This window comes from Diceros bicornis, chromosome 28, assembly GCF_020826845.1.
Source record: "Diceros bicornis minor isolate mBicDic1 chromosome 28, mDicBic1.mat.cur, whole genome shotgun sequence".
Taxonomy (NCBI): Eukaryota; Metazoa; Chordata; class Mammalia; order Perissodactyla; family Rhinocerotidae; genus Diceros; species Diceros bicornis.
The window spans coordinates 30,836,847-30,854,261 of NC_080767.1; the positions used below are offsets into that span (position 1 = coordinate 30,836,847).

General features: G+C 36.9%; 1 protein-coding gene across 1 annotated transcript; it reads left to right on the forward strand.

Moving 5' to 3' along the window:
* Nucleotides 1-2,664: 2,664 nt before the first annotated feature.
* Nucleotides 2,665-3,624, forward strand: LOC131393319 (olfactory receptor 1J4-like). Its single transcript, XM_058523965.1, has one exon. The coding sequence runs from the start codon at nt 2,668-2,670 to the stop codon at nt 3,622-3,624; it is 957 nt and encodes a 318-aa protein (XP_058379948.1). The 5' UTR covers nt 2,665-2,667.
* Nucleotides 3,625-17,415: the final 13,791 nt, after the last annotated feature.

Genomic DNA, 17,415 nt, shown 5'->3' on the forward strand with positions numbered 1-17,415 from the left:
GGGCTTTAAATCTCTATTAAGTGATGTGGCCATGGGTGATTTTGAGTTTTGTTTTGGGCTTATATTGGCTTGTGATTCCATAGGTTTAAAGAACGTCCTGTTTGTGTGTGTGTGTGTTTACTTGATAATGTTTTATTTGCAGGTAGTGTTTGTGTTGTGTTTCCTACGAGTGAACAGGGCCCAAGGGCCTCACGCACTGACCACTGTCACCTATGTTGGGTGCAGGTCAGAGGGGACTGGATGACTCCTTCTGCAATGAGAGTGTACATGGGTGACCATGTGTGTTGTTTGTTGCTTGACTGTGAAGAAGTATGTATGTGCAATGGTGTGTTTCATGTACACTTTTTGTGTGATATATGTGACCCTGTGTGTTTTTGTTTTGTGTGTGTGCTTGCATGTGTCAGTCTAGACTCAGAATATGAGTTATGCACATGTGATATATGATTTAGATGTGTTGCTGGGTGTTTTATGTTTGTGTTGTACTGCGCACGCGTTTGTGTTTGTGTGTAGTTGCATGGATTATTTTCGTGTTGTGTGTCCAATCTGCGGAATTACTTGCAATTTGAGTTTATGTGACTGTACAGGTAAATGAATCACACATTTACCATCTCTTACTTACAGTTGCTGTAGGTCACAGTTGGCAAGAAATCACAAATCAAGAATTTAACAGTGCACACATGTATGTGTGTGTGTTTCATGTACTTGTTTTAGGGCCTTCTAGTTGGTTGCTATGACCTCATATGATTCCTTAGCTGTCTTTCCACAATGGCCGTATTACTGCCTTGAGCAGGCAGGTTCACGTGTATTTCCACTGTCGGGAAGGTGTCATACACTAATGGACACGGGCTCAGTGTCTGCAGTACGTCATACTGGGGCCCAGTCCTCAGTCTGGCCCTTATATGTTCTTGTGACTTTGGGAAATGACTTCAGCTCTCTGAGGTTCAGATTCCTCACTGGAAAAGGAGGGGTAACTATTCCTACTTCACAATGCTCTTTTGAGGATTAAATGAGGCAATGCATACAAATCATTCAGCACCATGCCTGGTGCATAATTGGTGCTCAGTAAAAAGGAGGAATTTTATTATCTTTCCCCACATCCAGTGTTTGTGTCACGGAGGTTCCTTACCTCACCATTGTCTGGGGCAGGACAGGCAGAAGTCAGAGAAAACAGGCCCATTCAAAGGCTCCCTCTCACACTTCAAGGTCACACATGACGTCTTTTCCACGGCTCATGGCCCAGCTGCCTCTTTCAAGAAGTCCTGCCGGAATCAAGGTTCCTGGTTGATTCTTGCCCTTTTGTTTTCCTGTTGTTTCTCAGTGGTGACTGACACAGCATATGTCAGTGAGCAGCCAGACCTCCCCATAAAGGTCAGCCACTGTCCTCCTTGGTGAATGTGGACGGAGATAACCACTGCCCATCAGCAAGTTCCAGGTCCCTGAGGAGGGCTTGGTGTCTTGCTCGTGTACCTGAGTGAGAATGTCAGTCTTGACTCCCTCTTCAGGGGCATGTAGTTGGTAACCCTTACCTCTAACTTTACTTCCAAAGAAATGTTAAATCTGGAATTCACTCTCAAACAGCTCAGTGACCTCAGGCTGGTCATTTATCTCTTTGGTCTGACATCTTTCACATCTATGAAATGAAGGCCATAATATTTGCCTTATGCATCTACTAGGCAGTCTCTAAATATATATTTATTATTTGCAGTTAAAGTGTGTGTAAACTCTTTGTAAATTGTAAGATCTATAAGTATGAGTGGTGACTCTTCTGGACAAAGGTGGCTGACATCATACTGCATATCTCCTTATTCTAATCAGGGAAGTGACTTCTATGTAGAGAGGTTACGAGATGGATTCTGGTCAGATATATGTCATGATTTCACCTGTTTTACTTGTGAGCAATGTATCTTTCCACGTTTAAATAACGCATCTTTTTGTTTTTCATAGTTAAAATGGGTATATAATACCTATTCATTAGGGTTATGGTGAGAATTTAAATAGAAAGTGCATGTACTACCCTTGGCATAGTGTCTGCCACAGTATATGTTAATTAAGATGAATAACTGGCCTTATTATTAATGTTGGTTTGGGACCTGGAAGGACACTTTTGGTGACAGGAAACATTAAATATCTCTTATTAGTTAGGATCCATCCAATTCCACTGTAAGCCTGCAACAAATCTCTAGTTATTCTATTCCAATTTAGACAGTTTCAGATCTCTTTTAAGAGGAAATGACTGATACCTGTCTCCTAGTGCCCATCTCATGTTTTACCATAGTAAATTCCTGAAGTTTGACCTGGCTTGGTGTGAAGGTGTAAACTCCTGAATGTAGAGACTCTGCATTTCTTGTTTGCTATTACATACTCTGTGCTTTGCATAGTACCCGGGACAAGGCTGTTGTTCAATAAACATTTGTGGAATAAAGGAAAAAATGCCTTCTTGTTCCCATGGAAGTAAACCTTCTCAGGCATTGTGAAAGTATGATGCATCATCGGAGTCTGAATGAGACAGACTTGTGATTCATGCATCAACAAGTGTGAGAAATAAACAGAAGTCTAGTTTAAAATTAATAATTTAAATATAAGAAGAACATTATTACAATGTTATGGTTAATTCGAGGTTCCTGACTTTTCCCACTTTCCTTTATTCCCAGCAGAGACAGGAGCAGCATGAGGAGGGAGAACGAGAGCAGAGTGTCCCAATTCCACCTCCTGGGGATCCCCATCCCCCCAGAGCAGCAGGGCATTTTCTTTGTCCTGTTCCTGGGCATGTACCTGACCACGGTGCTGGGGAACCTGCTCATCATCCTGCTCATCAGGCTGGACTCTCACCTCCACATCCCCATGTACTTCTTCCTCAGCCACTTGGCCTTCACTGATGTCTGCTTCTCATCTGTCACTGTCCCCAAAATGTTGATGGACATGCACATTAATCACAAGTCCATCCCCTTCACAGAGTGCATTTGCCAGATGTATTTTTTCATATTGTTTGGTTGTCTTGACAATTTCCTTCTTGGAGTGATGGCATATGACAGGTATGTGGCCATCTGTCATCCACTCCACTACACCACCATCATGAGGCAGGAGCTGTGTGTCTCATTAGTAGTTGGGTCATGGTTCTTCTGTTGTACTCATGCCCTGTTGCACACCCTCCTCTTGGTCCAACTGTCCTTCTGTGCTGACAATACCATCCCCCACTTCTTCTGTGACCTCACTGCTCTCCTGAAGACGAGCTGCTCAGACACTTCCATCAATGAGCTGGTCATCTTCACTGAGGGAGGAATGCTTTTCATCTTGCCTTTGATTAGTGTCTTGGGCTCTTATATCCAGATAGGGACCACCGTCTTGAGGGTTCCCTCTGTGAAGAGATTCTTCAAAGCCTTTTCTACCTGTGGCTCCCATCTCTTTGTGGTATCTTTATACTACGGGACCATTGCAGGTGTTTACTTTTTCTCCTCATCCTCCATCTCCAATGATAAAGACATAATTGCTTCTGTGATGTATATGGTAGTCGCCCCCATGCTGAATCCCTTCATCTACAGCCTGAGGAACAGAGATATGAAACATGCCCTAGAAATATTTGCTAATAGGGTTAATTTCTTTAAATTGCAATCACTAAATCTATAACAATTGCACATTCAAATGAATGAGAAAACTGTTAAACCTGGGCAGACATTTTAAGTATCTGGTTGAATCTGGGCTGCACATTAGCTCAGGGAGTTTGGCCTTTCCCATGTCCCTCTCTGCTGACAAGTACAAGCTTGCATTACAAGATGGACCTCAATTATTCTGCCACATAAAAATAACACTTAGAACATGTGATGCCTTATTCCAACATGAATAGGGCTTGGTGAGTATAGGGGGACAATGAGAATTCCAACTGGTAGGAATGAGGAAAGAAGCTCCTCTATTCTCCCCATCTCCAAGAGAATCCTGCTTTACTTCCCTTTGCTTCCCAGGGTCAAGGTAAGGAGCAGTTAAAAAGAGTATCACAGAAAATTTTGCTTACATAAATCAAATTTCCAATTTTTAAAAAGCTAGCATTCTCACAATCAACTTTCAATGACTACTTCAGTTTTAAGTAACTTAATTTACTTAAAAGTTTTGGCTCATATGAATTTGTTTACCTTTAATAATTGTGTAGAAATGACATAATTTTGAAAATGTGTTGTTTTATTCAATATATTAGTTACCTCTAAGAATAGAATGTGAGGAAACCTTCTGAGGTGCTAGAAATGCTCTATATCTTGATACAGACGGTAGTTACAATAGATGTACATGTAGGCAAACATTCATCAGACCAAACATTTCAGATTTATGCACTTAGTTTATGTATGTTAGTCACTAATACAAAAAGGGAAGAGGGAGGAAATATCAAAAACTGTTCAGAGGAAGTGAAAAAATATATATAACTAATGTCTGAATGTCTATATATGTGTATCCATATATTTACACATGTATATATATATATAGAAGATGAATGGCATTGTCTTGGTGAGGAGATGCTCCCATTTTACCTGTTTTCTTCTTTCCTCTCTAAATTTTTCTGTATTTTAATGAAATCACAATTCACTTAAACAAAAGTCTTCTTTTTTCTTGTATTACTCTCATACATTTACCAGCAGGTCCTCTCCAAATCCATCATCTTGGGGCTTTCAGAGGGGCACAGGTGTGGGTGTTGTGCAGAATGTGGTGCTGAGTTATCAGCGCCTACCTAGGATGCTCGGAAGCTGGAGGAGTTGGAATAGTAAATGCAACCAAGTTTTTGAGGGAGAGCTGAGGATCCAGAATGAGAAGTGACTGTATACACACAAGCATCACACTCAAATAAGCCCTAATAAGAATGAGAACTGACGTTTTAACAAGAGCAGCAACAAAGAGTGAAGGAAATCAGAGGACAAATGAGTGATATCTTTAGTAGAGTGAAAAAACAAAAAAAATCTGCCAACCTAAAATACTATGTTAGCAAATATATTCGTCCAAACGGAAGGTGAAACAAAGATATTTTCAGAAAAAAAAAAACTAAAAAAAAAAAAAAAAAAAACTGGCCAGCAGAACTTTATTATTAGAAACACCAGGGGAATTCTTTAGTCAGAAGGAAAGTGATTATACGACAAATTGAAAATTTGAAAATTGAGACATATGCAAAACTCAAACATATTCATAAGACTGGTAAATATAAAAATGAATATTGACTGCTCTAAAAAACATCAACAATAACAATATCCTAAGGGGATGATCTGAATATTCCTAATGTCATATTTCTGTGAAAATAAATTTGGAAACTCAATTGAATTAGATAATTTTCCAGGGAAATACGTGTTACCAAAATTGACTCTGTATCATATAGAAAGTCTAAACACTTCAATTTCTGTAGAATAAATGGAGAAAGCTATTAAGCAACTACTCCATAAAATAGAACAAGGCCCATATGGTTTCAAGGGGAATTCTATCAATGGTCAAAGACCTAATAGTCTGAATGCTGCATGAATTGTTCCAGAACATTGAAAAGAAAGGAAACCATCTTAATTTGTTTTACAGGTGAAACAAATTCAACATTGATGTGTAAGCATGATAAAGAAGTACAAAAGTAAAGTTTCAAGTTGATACTATTTGACTATTCATACAAACATAGTCAATAAAATATCGGCAAATAGAATCCAACGCCATGTTAATAAAATAATATATATAACCAAGTGGGATTTTTCCAGATATTTGAAATTAGTTCATCATTAGGAAATCCTTAATATAACACAACATATTAATAAATCTTAGGTTAAAAACCATATAACTGTCTCCACAGATGTGGAAAGAGATCACAATAGAATCTGATGAGAAAAAATAATTGGTGGGTCCTCTCAATAAAATATATATTACATGAAACCTATATGATATATAAAAATATATTTCTATTCTGTATAATGTTATATTACATTATTGTTATACATAATAAATTTATATTTATACATCATATATATATGATGTATATATATATTGTTTCACCTCTCAAAGACTAATTACTATCCATCACCATGCACATGTGCTTTCACCCTCCACCTTCCCTCCTTACCCTCTGGTACCTACAAATCTAATCTCTGTATCTATGTGTTTCATTGTTGTTGGTGGTGCTGTTTTTATATTTTATTTATGAGTGAGATCATACAATATTTGACTTTCTCCATCTGACTTATTTCACTTAGCATAATACCCTCAATATTCATCCATGTTGTCATAAACGGCAAGGTATCATCTTTTTTTATAACTAAGTTGTATTCCATTGTGTATATATACCACATCTTCTTTATCCATTCATCCCTCGATGGGCCCTTATTTGTTTCCAAGTCTTGGCTATTGTGAACAATGCCACAGTAAACACAGGGGTCCGTACATCTTTACACATTTGTGTTTTCATGTTCTTTGGATAAATACCCAGCAGTGGAATAGCTGGAACATATGATAGTTCTAGTCTTAATTTTTTGAGGAGTCTCCATACTGTTTTCCATAGTGGCTGCACCAGTTTGCATTCCCACCAGCAGTGTATGAGAGTTCCCTTTTCTCCACATCCTCTCCAACATTTGTTATTTTTTATCTTGTTAATTATTGCCCTTCTGATGGGCGTGAGTTGATATCTCATCGTGGTTTTGATTTCCATTGCCCTTATAATTAGTGATATTGAACATCTTTTCATGTGACTGTTGGCCTTCTGCCTACCTTCTTTGGAAAAATGTGTGTTCAAATATTTTGCCTCTTTTTAAATTGGGTTTTTTGTTTTTTTTGTTGTTGAGAAGCATGAGTTTTTGAGATATTTTGGATATTAACCCCTTGGCAGATATATGGTTTGCAAATATGTTCTCCCAATTTTTAGGTTGGCTTTTCACTTTGTTGATGGTTTCCTTTGCTGCATAGAAAATTTTTAGTTTTATGTCGTCCCATTTGTTTATTTTTTCTTTTGTTTCCCTTGCCTGATCAATCATGGTATTTGAAAATATGCTGCTAAGACCAATGTCAAAGAGCATACTGCTTATGTTTTTTTCTAGAAGTTTTATGGTTCCAGGTCTTACATTCAAGTATTTAATCCATTTTGAGTTAATTTTGTGTATGGTGTAAGATAATGGTCTACTTTCATTATTGCACATGTGGCTGTCCAGTTTTCCCAACACTGTTTGTTGAAGAGACTTTCATTTCTCCAATGTGTGTTCTTGGCTCCCTTGTTGAAAATTAGTTGTCCATAGATGTGTGAGTTTATTTCTGGCTCTTGATTCTGTTCCGTTGATCTGTGTGTCTGTTTTTACGCCAGGACCATGCTGTTTGGATTAGCTTTGTAGTATATTTTGAAATCAGGGAGTGTGATACCTCCAGTATTGTTCTTTTTCCTCAGGATTCCTTTGGCTGTTCTGGGTCTTCTGTTGTTTCATATAAATTTTAGAATTCTTTGTTCTATTTCTGTGAAAAATGTCATTGAAACTTTGATAGGGATTGCATTGAATCTGTAGATTGCTTTAGGAAGTATGGACATCTTAACTGTGCTAATTCTTCCAATTCAAGAGCACAGAATATCTTTTCATTTCTTTGTGTCTTCTTCAATTTCTTTCAACAATGTTTTATAGTTTTCTGTGTGCAGGTCTTTCATCTCTTTGGTTAAGCTTATTCCTAGGTATTTTATTCTTTTTGTTGCAATTGTAAACGAGATTTAATTCTTAATTTCTCTTTCTACTACTTCATTTTTAGTGTACAGTAACATAACTGATTTTTCTATGCTGATTTTGTGTCCTGCAACTTTACTGTATTCATTTTTTACTTTCAAGAGTATTTTTGTGGATTCTGTGGGGTTTTCTATATATAAAATCATGTCACCCACAAGTAGTGACAGATCCACTTGGTTCTTTCCAATTCGGATCTCTTTTATTTCTTTTTCTTGCCTGATTCCTCTGGCTAGGAGTTCCAATACTATGTTTAATTAGAGTGGCGAGAGTGGGCCTCCATGTCTGGTCCCTGTTCCTAAAGAAATAGGTTTCAGTTTTTCTCCATTTAGTATATTAGCTGTAGGTTTGTCATATATGGCCTTTATTATGTTGAAGTACTTTCCTTCTACACCCATGTTATTCAGAGTTTTTACCATGAATGGATGCTGTATCTTGTCAAATGATTTCTCTGCATCTATTAAGATGATGATGTGATTTTTGTTCTTCGTTTTGTTAATGTAGTGTATCACGTCGTTTCATTTGCAGATGTTGAAACATCCTTGCATCCCTGGATAAAATCCCACTTGATAGTGGTGTATGATCTTTTTAATGTATCATTGTATTTGGTTTGCTAGTATTTTTTTGAAGATTTTTGCATCGATGTTCATCAGTGATATTGGCCTGTAATTTATGTATGTATTATTATATACAATAAAATCTATATTCTTTAGTTATACAGCCAAAATCTTACTAATAGGGAACAATTAGAGGAATTTCCTTTAAGATCAGGATCAAAACCAGAATGCTCACTAATCAGCATTCTGGGGAAAATATTTGCCAATGCAAGTAGATTAATGACATCAATCAAAGTCAGAGTAATCAAGAAAAAAAAAGTAAAATCTTCGATGACTTTCTGCATACTTTAAAAACAGGGAAAAAAGACATTCTGAAAGCACAAATTATATCGAGGTACTGTAACTGCATTGTCAGTTCAAGAGCATGCAAGTGGTAATTAGGAGTTAGACATTTGTCAATCCTGCCTCATTTTCCCCGGTTCTCTCTTCACCAACAAATGCACATCTTGCCAGACTAAACTCCTCATTCACCAGTTTATCCTTTTTTAGAATTCAATCTGAATATGAAATGGATTATACCAAAACATATCCAGCCATCTCCAATCCCCTTCCACAAATGGACAATTGTGTGTCATTTTCAGAATTAAATTGATTTCTGTTCAATACCCTAGTTTCGTGTTCCTGTAATATAATCCAATTTGCAATATCTCTCCCATAATCTGCCACATTCACACAGTGCAATTACTGTTTTAAAATCAGGTTTTACTTTATTTCCTTGTTTAGGCCCTCATTCTAAGTTTCTACTTGTAGTACCTTATTGAGTTAACTTTCTACCTAGACTCAGCCCAACATTACTATTCAATTTTCCCTGCAAAAATATTCGCATTCTGACTCGAATTCAAGCTCATGCCCTGCTTCATTGAGGTAAGTAAATCTGCAGGTGTGAAATATTTCACTGTTTTCTTTTTAACCTTTTTTTAAACATAACAGTTTTTATGCCACACTGGGCATGGTATTGGGACCTGGATGCCAACTGTGTTTCTGAATTAACATGAGAGATTTCAGTCATCTTTGTAGGCCATTCCTGTTGCAGAGGAGTCTCTGCTACAATGAGGCTGCCTCTCCTACCTGTCAATAACTATTCCCAGGCCTCTGGCCCTTCTTTTCTCTCCTCTCTTGTCTTATTTGAGTAAACTTCCTTCAAATCTCCGGATAAGGCATGAAAACTTTTAAGGAATATTCTTCCTTATGGTGTTAATAATTAAAATCAATTAATTCACACCAGTCCATAATCTAAAGAAATTAATAGATTCTACTTTTATAATTTAGCATTTTAGCTCTTATATTGTTCTCCAGGTGGCAATGATATCTGTGAACTGTTATGGAATGATCTCCAGGATATATTGTTAATATAAGAAAGGAGTGTGTCCAAGAGTATCTGTAACATGCTACCCTTGTGTAAAAAATGAAGGAGAAATAAGAAAATCTATTTGTAGGTGCTCATTTGAGCAAAAAGGAGCACAGGGATAATTCAGAAACTCAGTTTGTTTTCCTATGAGGGCTGAGTGGGAATGTGTGGGAAGGATGGGGAGACGGGTGTACCCGTTTGTATGTTTTGACCAGGCTGTCTTTTACTTTCTCAGGAATAAATAAATAAAAAGAATGGGAAACAAAAAAAAATAGAATAAAAGCAAAATAAATTAGCTTAACCACATTTCAAATGAATAACAGGATTAGACAGAAGGAGAAATTAAAATAACTAACCCACATAATTCTTGAACACAATATTTTGTCTATAGACCCTCACAATAAAGAAGAAAACTAGAAAAAATATTGAACTGTAGTTAGAAATTTTGTCATTCACAGTGATATGTGTTCAAGTTTCTGAAATTACTTAGCATGTATTCCAGGATTCAGGGAATAAGTAAAAATATTGTTGAAGAAGAGAATGACTCATCACTATCAGGGAAAGGTGTCACATTCATGGAAAAGAAGAGGCTGGGAAGAACTCTGTGGTGTCAAACTGGAATTGGAGGTGTCAATTTGAACTCATGGTTTTTAATACATATGTAAATAGGTTAAAATTTATGTATTACATATCAATATTTATTTTATTCTCATCCCCCATTCTTCTCACCGTATTCACAACCCATGTCCTATGAGTAACCATTTCTACTAGTTTATTAGTTTCTTGTTTATATTTCCTGTTTATATATATATATATCACTCTTCTTTAAAAGGAACTCAAATTACTTTGAAAAATGGCTGATACCAGGGCGAAGGCCAGGAAATACAAAGATTTTGGAAAATTTTGCTGAGCCTGAGAGGAAGAAAGTGCTCAACGAATCATGGGGACACAAGAACGAGCTCAAAGGGGCTCCCGAATGCTTAATCTTGAATAATTTGAGTTTCAGAAAGAATAACAATGAACAAACACATAGGTGAGGCAAATTGATTAGGGGTTACCAGAGCAGAAGCGGGTGGGGCGAGGGTGAAATGGGTAAAGGGGCACATATGTATTGTGATGGATGGAAGCTAGACTATTGGTGGTGAATGTGATGCAGTCTATACATAAGCTGAAATATAATAGTGTACACCTGTAATTTACACAATATTATAAAACAATTTGACCTCAATAAAATAATTTAAAAAGAAAGAATAATAACCCTAATGGATTATGACTCAGAGATTAAATGAAAATCTATGAATCCATAATGATATAAATTAATTAATTAAAAAAAATGGTTGAGAAGAGAAAAGTCTCTCTTAACAGAGAACCAATACATGTAGAACAATACATGGAATGAGAAAAATCACCATTTGACAACCACAATTACAATAATTGTTTCAGGCAAGAATCACTTGATTTTTATTAAGTATGATGTTATATATAGTGGTTGCAATTTTAAAGAAATATACCATGTTTATATAACTGCAAAATATGTACACAAGTTATCTTTATTAATTTCAAAGATAAAAATAGTAACTTTGCTGGTCTATCTCTCAATTTAAATTTGGCTTCCAGTCATACAATTATGATCTTCCAAAATGTTCTCCATGTAGCCCCTGTCAGAGATAAAATATGAACTGCTGCACTATGGGCAGGGCACAGGAAGATAATTCTATAAAATGTCATCCCTGCTCTTTAAGAGATTAGTCACTATAATGAAACTGTAGAGACAATTTTACATCGAGAAAAGAACCATGTCTGTAGAATAAAACGTATCAGCATATGTCCCGTCCAAAACTGGTACACAAATGTGTAACTAGGAAATGTTGTCTATACCAATGTGTGCTAGATGGTCCCTATTTGCCCCTCCAGGTACATTCTCCAGCCGTTTCCAGCCTGTTTTCTCTCGGGAGTCTGACCTTTATAGACTGCATCAATTGGGCTCCCTGGCCCTTTGGATTTGGCCACTGGAAACACCAGCAAGAGATCATATGCAGAAGGAGAGAGAGGTTGAGGCATTTATTCTGTTTTCCTTCCTGCTGGGTGGTGGGTTGACAGTGGCTGTCCACAGTTCCTTTCAGGGGTCCTTTCCTATCCCTACAAGTCTCACCATGTTCTCATAACCATTCCTTCTCTTTGAACCTGTTTCCCGCTGCTGCTAGCACTGGGTGCCTCACCATCCTTTAATACTTTCCCTTAAACTCGCCAACACCCTTGTGAATAAGCCATTGTTACATCTCCTTTTAAAAAATTCTCTTCCAGGGGCCGGCCCGGTGGCGCAAGCGGTTAAGTGCGCGCGCTCCGCTGTGGCGGCCCGGGATTCGCTGGTTCGGATCCCGGGCGCGCACTGACGCACTGCTTGGCAAGCCATGCTGTGGCGGCGTCCCATATAAAGTGGAGGAAGATGGGCACAGATTTAGCCCAGGGCCGTCTTCCTCAGCAAAAAAAGAGGAGGATTGGTGGATGTTAGCACAGGGCTGATCTCCTCACAAAAAAAAAAAAAAAAAAAAATTCTCTTCCAGGCCAACCCAGTGGCGTAGTGGTTAAGTTTGCAGGTCGGATCCTGGGCGTAGACTGACGCACAGCTTGTCAAGCCATGCTGTGGCAGCGTCCTGTATAAAGTAGAGGAAGATGGGCACGGATGTTAGCCCAGGGCCAGTCTTCCTTGGCAAAAAGAGGAGGATTGGCAATGGATGTTAGCTCAGGGCTAATCTTCCTCACACACGAAAAAAATCCTTTCCATGCTGGAATCATGCCCAAGAAGAAAGGTATACCTGACATCAGAGACACCATCCCCTAGGACTCCAGTCCCCTCTGGCTTCTGGACACACAGCTCCCCAAAGGGCGGAAAAAACTTGGCCAATTAGCCTATGGTGGATCCTCCCTTACCTAGAAGCCTGGGAATATTATTTCTGTCCTCTTGCTGGTAATTAAAACATTATGTTTTTGCTCATTGCTCCAGAGCTGATTAAGGAATATGAAACCCTGTAGAAGTGCTAAGTCCACAGATATTTCTTCTATTTGTCTAGATACTGACTCTCCTGAAGAGCAGCTGATGATTTGGGCAGCAGTCTGGAGCAGAAGATTTCTGAGGTCACCAACAAGGAGTACAGGCCAGAGAGAGCTGGAAATCTGCGCCTCGTGATGGATCTGCCTATGCGCTTGTGGGTTTGTGTGTGAGTATGTCTGTGTTTATGTGTGTGAGTTTATTCCTTTGTTTGTGTTGTTTGATAGTTGTAGGGGTGTGTGTGTGTGTGCGCACATGTGTGTGTGTACTGTGTATCTGACTCACAGCCTGATTCTTTTTCTGAATTTGACTCAATTGGGCTGTTTTAATGAGTGTAGATCAAGCTTTCAGCCAGAGCAGTGTGTCTGATTTCCTCTTCCTTGGGCTACCCATCCCCCTGTTATCATCATTTAAATTTCACATTCACTTTTTTTTCTACCATATAGAAGTATAGTTGATTTTCTGTGTCAAAGTCAATATATCACTTTGCTAAATTCACTTTTTAATTCTTATAATTTGTCTGTATATTGTTTTGATATTTTAGGTAAATCATAATATTTTCAGTGAATAATAAAATTGATTTGCCCTCTCAGGGCTTGGATTCTTTATTTCTTTTTATTCGCTCAATGTACTGGTTAAGATTTCTGATACAATCTTTTATTTTTGCAACTTTATATTACAAAATTAATCTGAATTATTTTTAGTAAATGTCCTGAGTTGTTACCTAGAAGAAACTCATAAGTTCCCAGAAACATACAACCTACTAAGATTGAATCATGAAGAAATAGAAACCTTGAAGAGACCAATAACAAATCAAGAGATTGAAGCAGTGATCATAAACCTCCCAAAAAAGAAAAGCCCAGGACCAGTTGATGTCACTGATTAACTTTAGCAAATATTTAAAGAAAAATCAATGCCAATTATTTTTAAATTCTTCCAAAAATTGAAGAAGAGAGAACTCTTCCAAACTCATTTTACGAGACGAGCATTACCCTGATACCAAAGCCAGTCAAGACACTACATGAAAAGAAAATGAAAGGCCGATAATCTGATGAGCACAGATGTAAAAACCCTCAACAAAATACTAGCAAAATAAATTCAACATCACATTAAAAGGATCACACAAAATGGTCAAATAATATTTATTCCTGGGATGCAAAGATGGTTCACAACATGCAAATCAATTAATGTGATATACCACATTAACAGAATGAAGAATAAAAAACACATGATCATATCAACAGTTACAGAAAAATCATTTCACAAATTCAACATTTTTTTTATGATAAAAACTCTCAAAATCTGAGTATAGAAGGAATTTACTTCAACATAGTGAAAGTTATATGTGAAAATCCCAGAAGTAACATCATACTTAACAGGGAAAATCTGACAGCTTCTCCTCTAAGATCAGTTACAAGACAAGGATGCCCACTATCGCTACTTCTAGTCCAAATAGTACTGGAAGTCGTAATCACAGCAATTAGTCAAGAAAAAGAAATAAAAGGCATCATTGTTAGTGTACAGAAATGCAACTGATTTTTGTATGTTGATTTCGTATCCTGCAACTTTACTGTATTCATTTATAATTTCTAAAAGTTTTTTGGTGTGTTCTTTAGGGTTTTCTATATATAAAATCATGTCATCAGCAAATAGTGACAGTTTCACTTCTTCCTTTCCAATTTGGATCCCTTTTACTTCTTTTTCTTGCTTGCTTGCTCTGGCTAGGACTTCCAATACTATTTTTAATTAGAGTGGTGAGAGTGGGCATCCTACTCTGGTTCTTGTTCTTAGAGGGATAACTTTCAGTTTTTCACCATTGAGATGATATTAGCTGTGGGTTTGTCATATATGGCCGTTATTATATTGAGGTACTTTCCTTATATACCCATTTGTTTCAGAGTTTTAGTCATAAATGGATGCTGTATCTTGTCAAATGCTTTCTCTGCATCTATTGGGATGATCATGTGATTTTTATTCTTCATTTTACTAATGTGGTGTATCATGTTGATTGATTTGTGGATGTTGAACCACCCCTGCATCCCTGGGATAAATCTCAGCTGATCATGGTGTATGATCTTTTTAATGTATTGTTGTATGCAATTTGCTACTATTTTGTTGAGGATTTTTGCATTGATGTTCATCAGTGATATTGGCCTGTAATTTTCTTTTGTTGTTGTTGTCCTTGTCTGGCTTCGGTATGAGGGTAATTTTGGCTTTGTAGAACAAAGCAGCAGAAAGAGAAATTGAGAATACAATCGCATTTACAATTGCAACAAAAAGAATAAAATACCTAGGAATGAACTTAACCAAAGAGGTGAGAGATCTGTACACTGAAAACTATAAAACATTGCTGAAAGAAATTGAAGAAGACACACAGAAATGCAAAGATATTCTCTGCTCTTTGATTGGAAGAAGAATCAACATAGTTAAGATGTCCATACATCCTAAAGCAATCTATAGATTCAAGGCAATCCCTACCAAAGTTCCAACAACATTTTAGAAATGTTGTTGGAACTTTGAAATAGAAACAATAATCCTAAAATTTGTATGGAACAACAAAAGAGCCCAAATAGCCAAAGGAATCCTGAGAAAAAAAGAACAAAGCTGGAGTTATCACACTTCCAGATTTCAAAATATACTACAAAGCTATAGTAAACAAAACGGCATGGAAGTGGCACAAATACAGACACACAGATCGATGTAACAGAATCGAGAGCCCAGAAATAAACCCACACACCTACGGACAGCTAATTTTCCACAAAGGAGCCAAGAACATACAATGGAGAAAGGAAAGTCTCTTCAACAAATGGTGTTGGGAAAACTGGATAGCCACATGCAAAAAAAGTGAAAGTAGACCATTAACTTACACCATACACAAAAGTTAACTCAAAATGGATTAAACACTTGAATGTAAGACCTGAAACAATGAAACTTCTAGAAGAAAACACAGGAAGTATGCTCTTCGACACTGGTATTAGCAACATATTTTCAAGTACCATGTGTGACCGGGCAAGAGAAACAATAGAAAAAACAAACAAATGGGACTACATCAAACTGAAAAGCTTCTGCACAGCAAAGGAAATCATCAATAAAATGAAAAGACAACCTAAAAATTCGGAGAAGACATTTGCAAACCATATATCTGATAAGGGGTTAATCTCCAAAATATATAAAGAACACATACAGCTCCACAACAAAAAAACTAACAACCCAATTAAAAAATGGGCAAAATACCTGAGCAGACATTTCTCTGAAGACGATATACAGATGGCCAACAAGCACATGAAAAGAAGTTCAGCATCATTAACTATCAGAGAAATGCAAAGCAAAACTACAATGAGATATCACCTCACAGCTGTCAGAATGGCTATAATTAACAAGACAGGAAACAACAAGTGTTGGAGAGGGTGCGGAGAGAAGGGAACTCTCATGCACTGCTGGTGGGAGTACAAACTGGGAAAAGAGTGTGGAGATTCCTCAAAAAATTAAGAATAGAACTACCATACAATCCAGCTATTCCACTGCTGAGTATTTATCCAAAGAACATGAAAACACCAATGCATAAAGATACATGCACCCCTGTGTTCATTGCAGCATTATTCACTGTAGCCAAGACTTGGAAGCAACCTAAGTCCCCATCAAGGGATGAACAGATAAAGAAGATGTGGTATATATACACAATGGAATACTACTCATCCATAAGAAACAATGAAATGCAGCCATTTGTGACAACATGGATGGACATTGAGGGTGTTATGCTAAGTGAAATAAGTCAGAGGGAGAAGGTCAAATACAGTATGATCTCATTCATAAATAGAAGATAAAAACAACAAACAAACACATAGAGACAGACTTTGGATTGGTTGTTACCAATAGGTAACAACCAATTGGTTGTTACCAGGAAGAGAGGAGTGTGAAAGGGATGATTAGGCACATGTGTATCTTGGTGTACTGTAATTAGTATTTGGGTGGTGAACATCATGTAATCTATTCAGAAATAGAAGTATAATGATGTACACTTGAAATTTATACAATGTTATAAGCCACTCTTACTACAATAAAAAATAAATTAAAATGGAAAAAAAAGAAATAAAAGGAAACCAATTGGAAAGGAAGATGTAAAATTGTGCCTGTTTTCAGATGGCATGATCTATATGCACAATACTCTAAGATTCCACAAAAAAACTGCTAGAACTAATATACTAATTCAGTAAAGTTGCAGGATACAAAGTCAATGTATAACAACTAGTTGCATTTCTATATCTGAACAAAAAACTATCTGACAAAGAAATTAAGCAAACTATCGTTTACAATAGCATCAAAAAACAATTAAATACTCAGGAATAAACTTAAACAAGGAGGTGAAGGACTTGTACATTGAAAACTACAAAACAGTGATGAAATAAATTAAACACAAATAAATGGAAAACATCTCATGTTCATCGATTGGAAGACAATATTGTTAATGTCCATATTATACACATGATCTACAGATTCAATGCAATCCCCATAAAAATCTGAATGGCATTGTTCACAAAAATAGAAAAAAAATCCTAAAATTCATTTGGAAACAGAAACATCCAGAATAACCAAAGCAGTCTTAAGAAAAAAGAACAGAGTTGGAGGCATCACACTTTCTGATTTCAAAATATATTAAAAAGCTACTCTAATGAAAACTGTGTGGCGCTGGCATAAAGACAGACA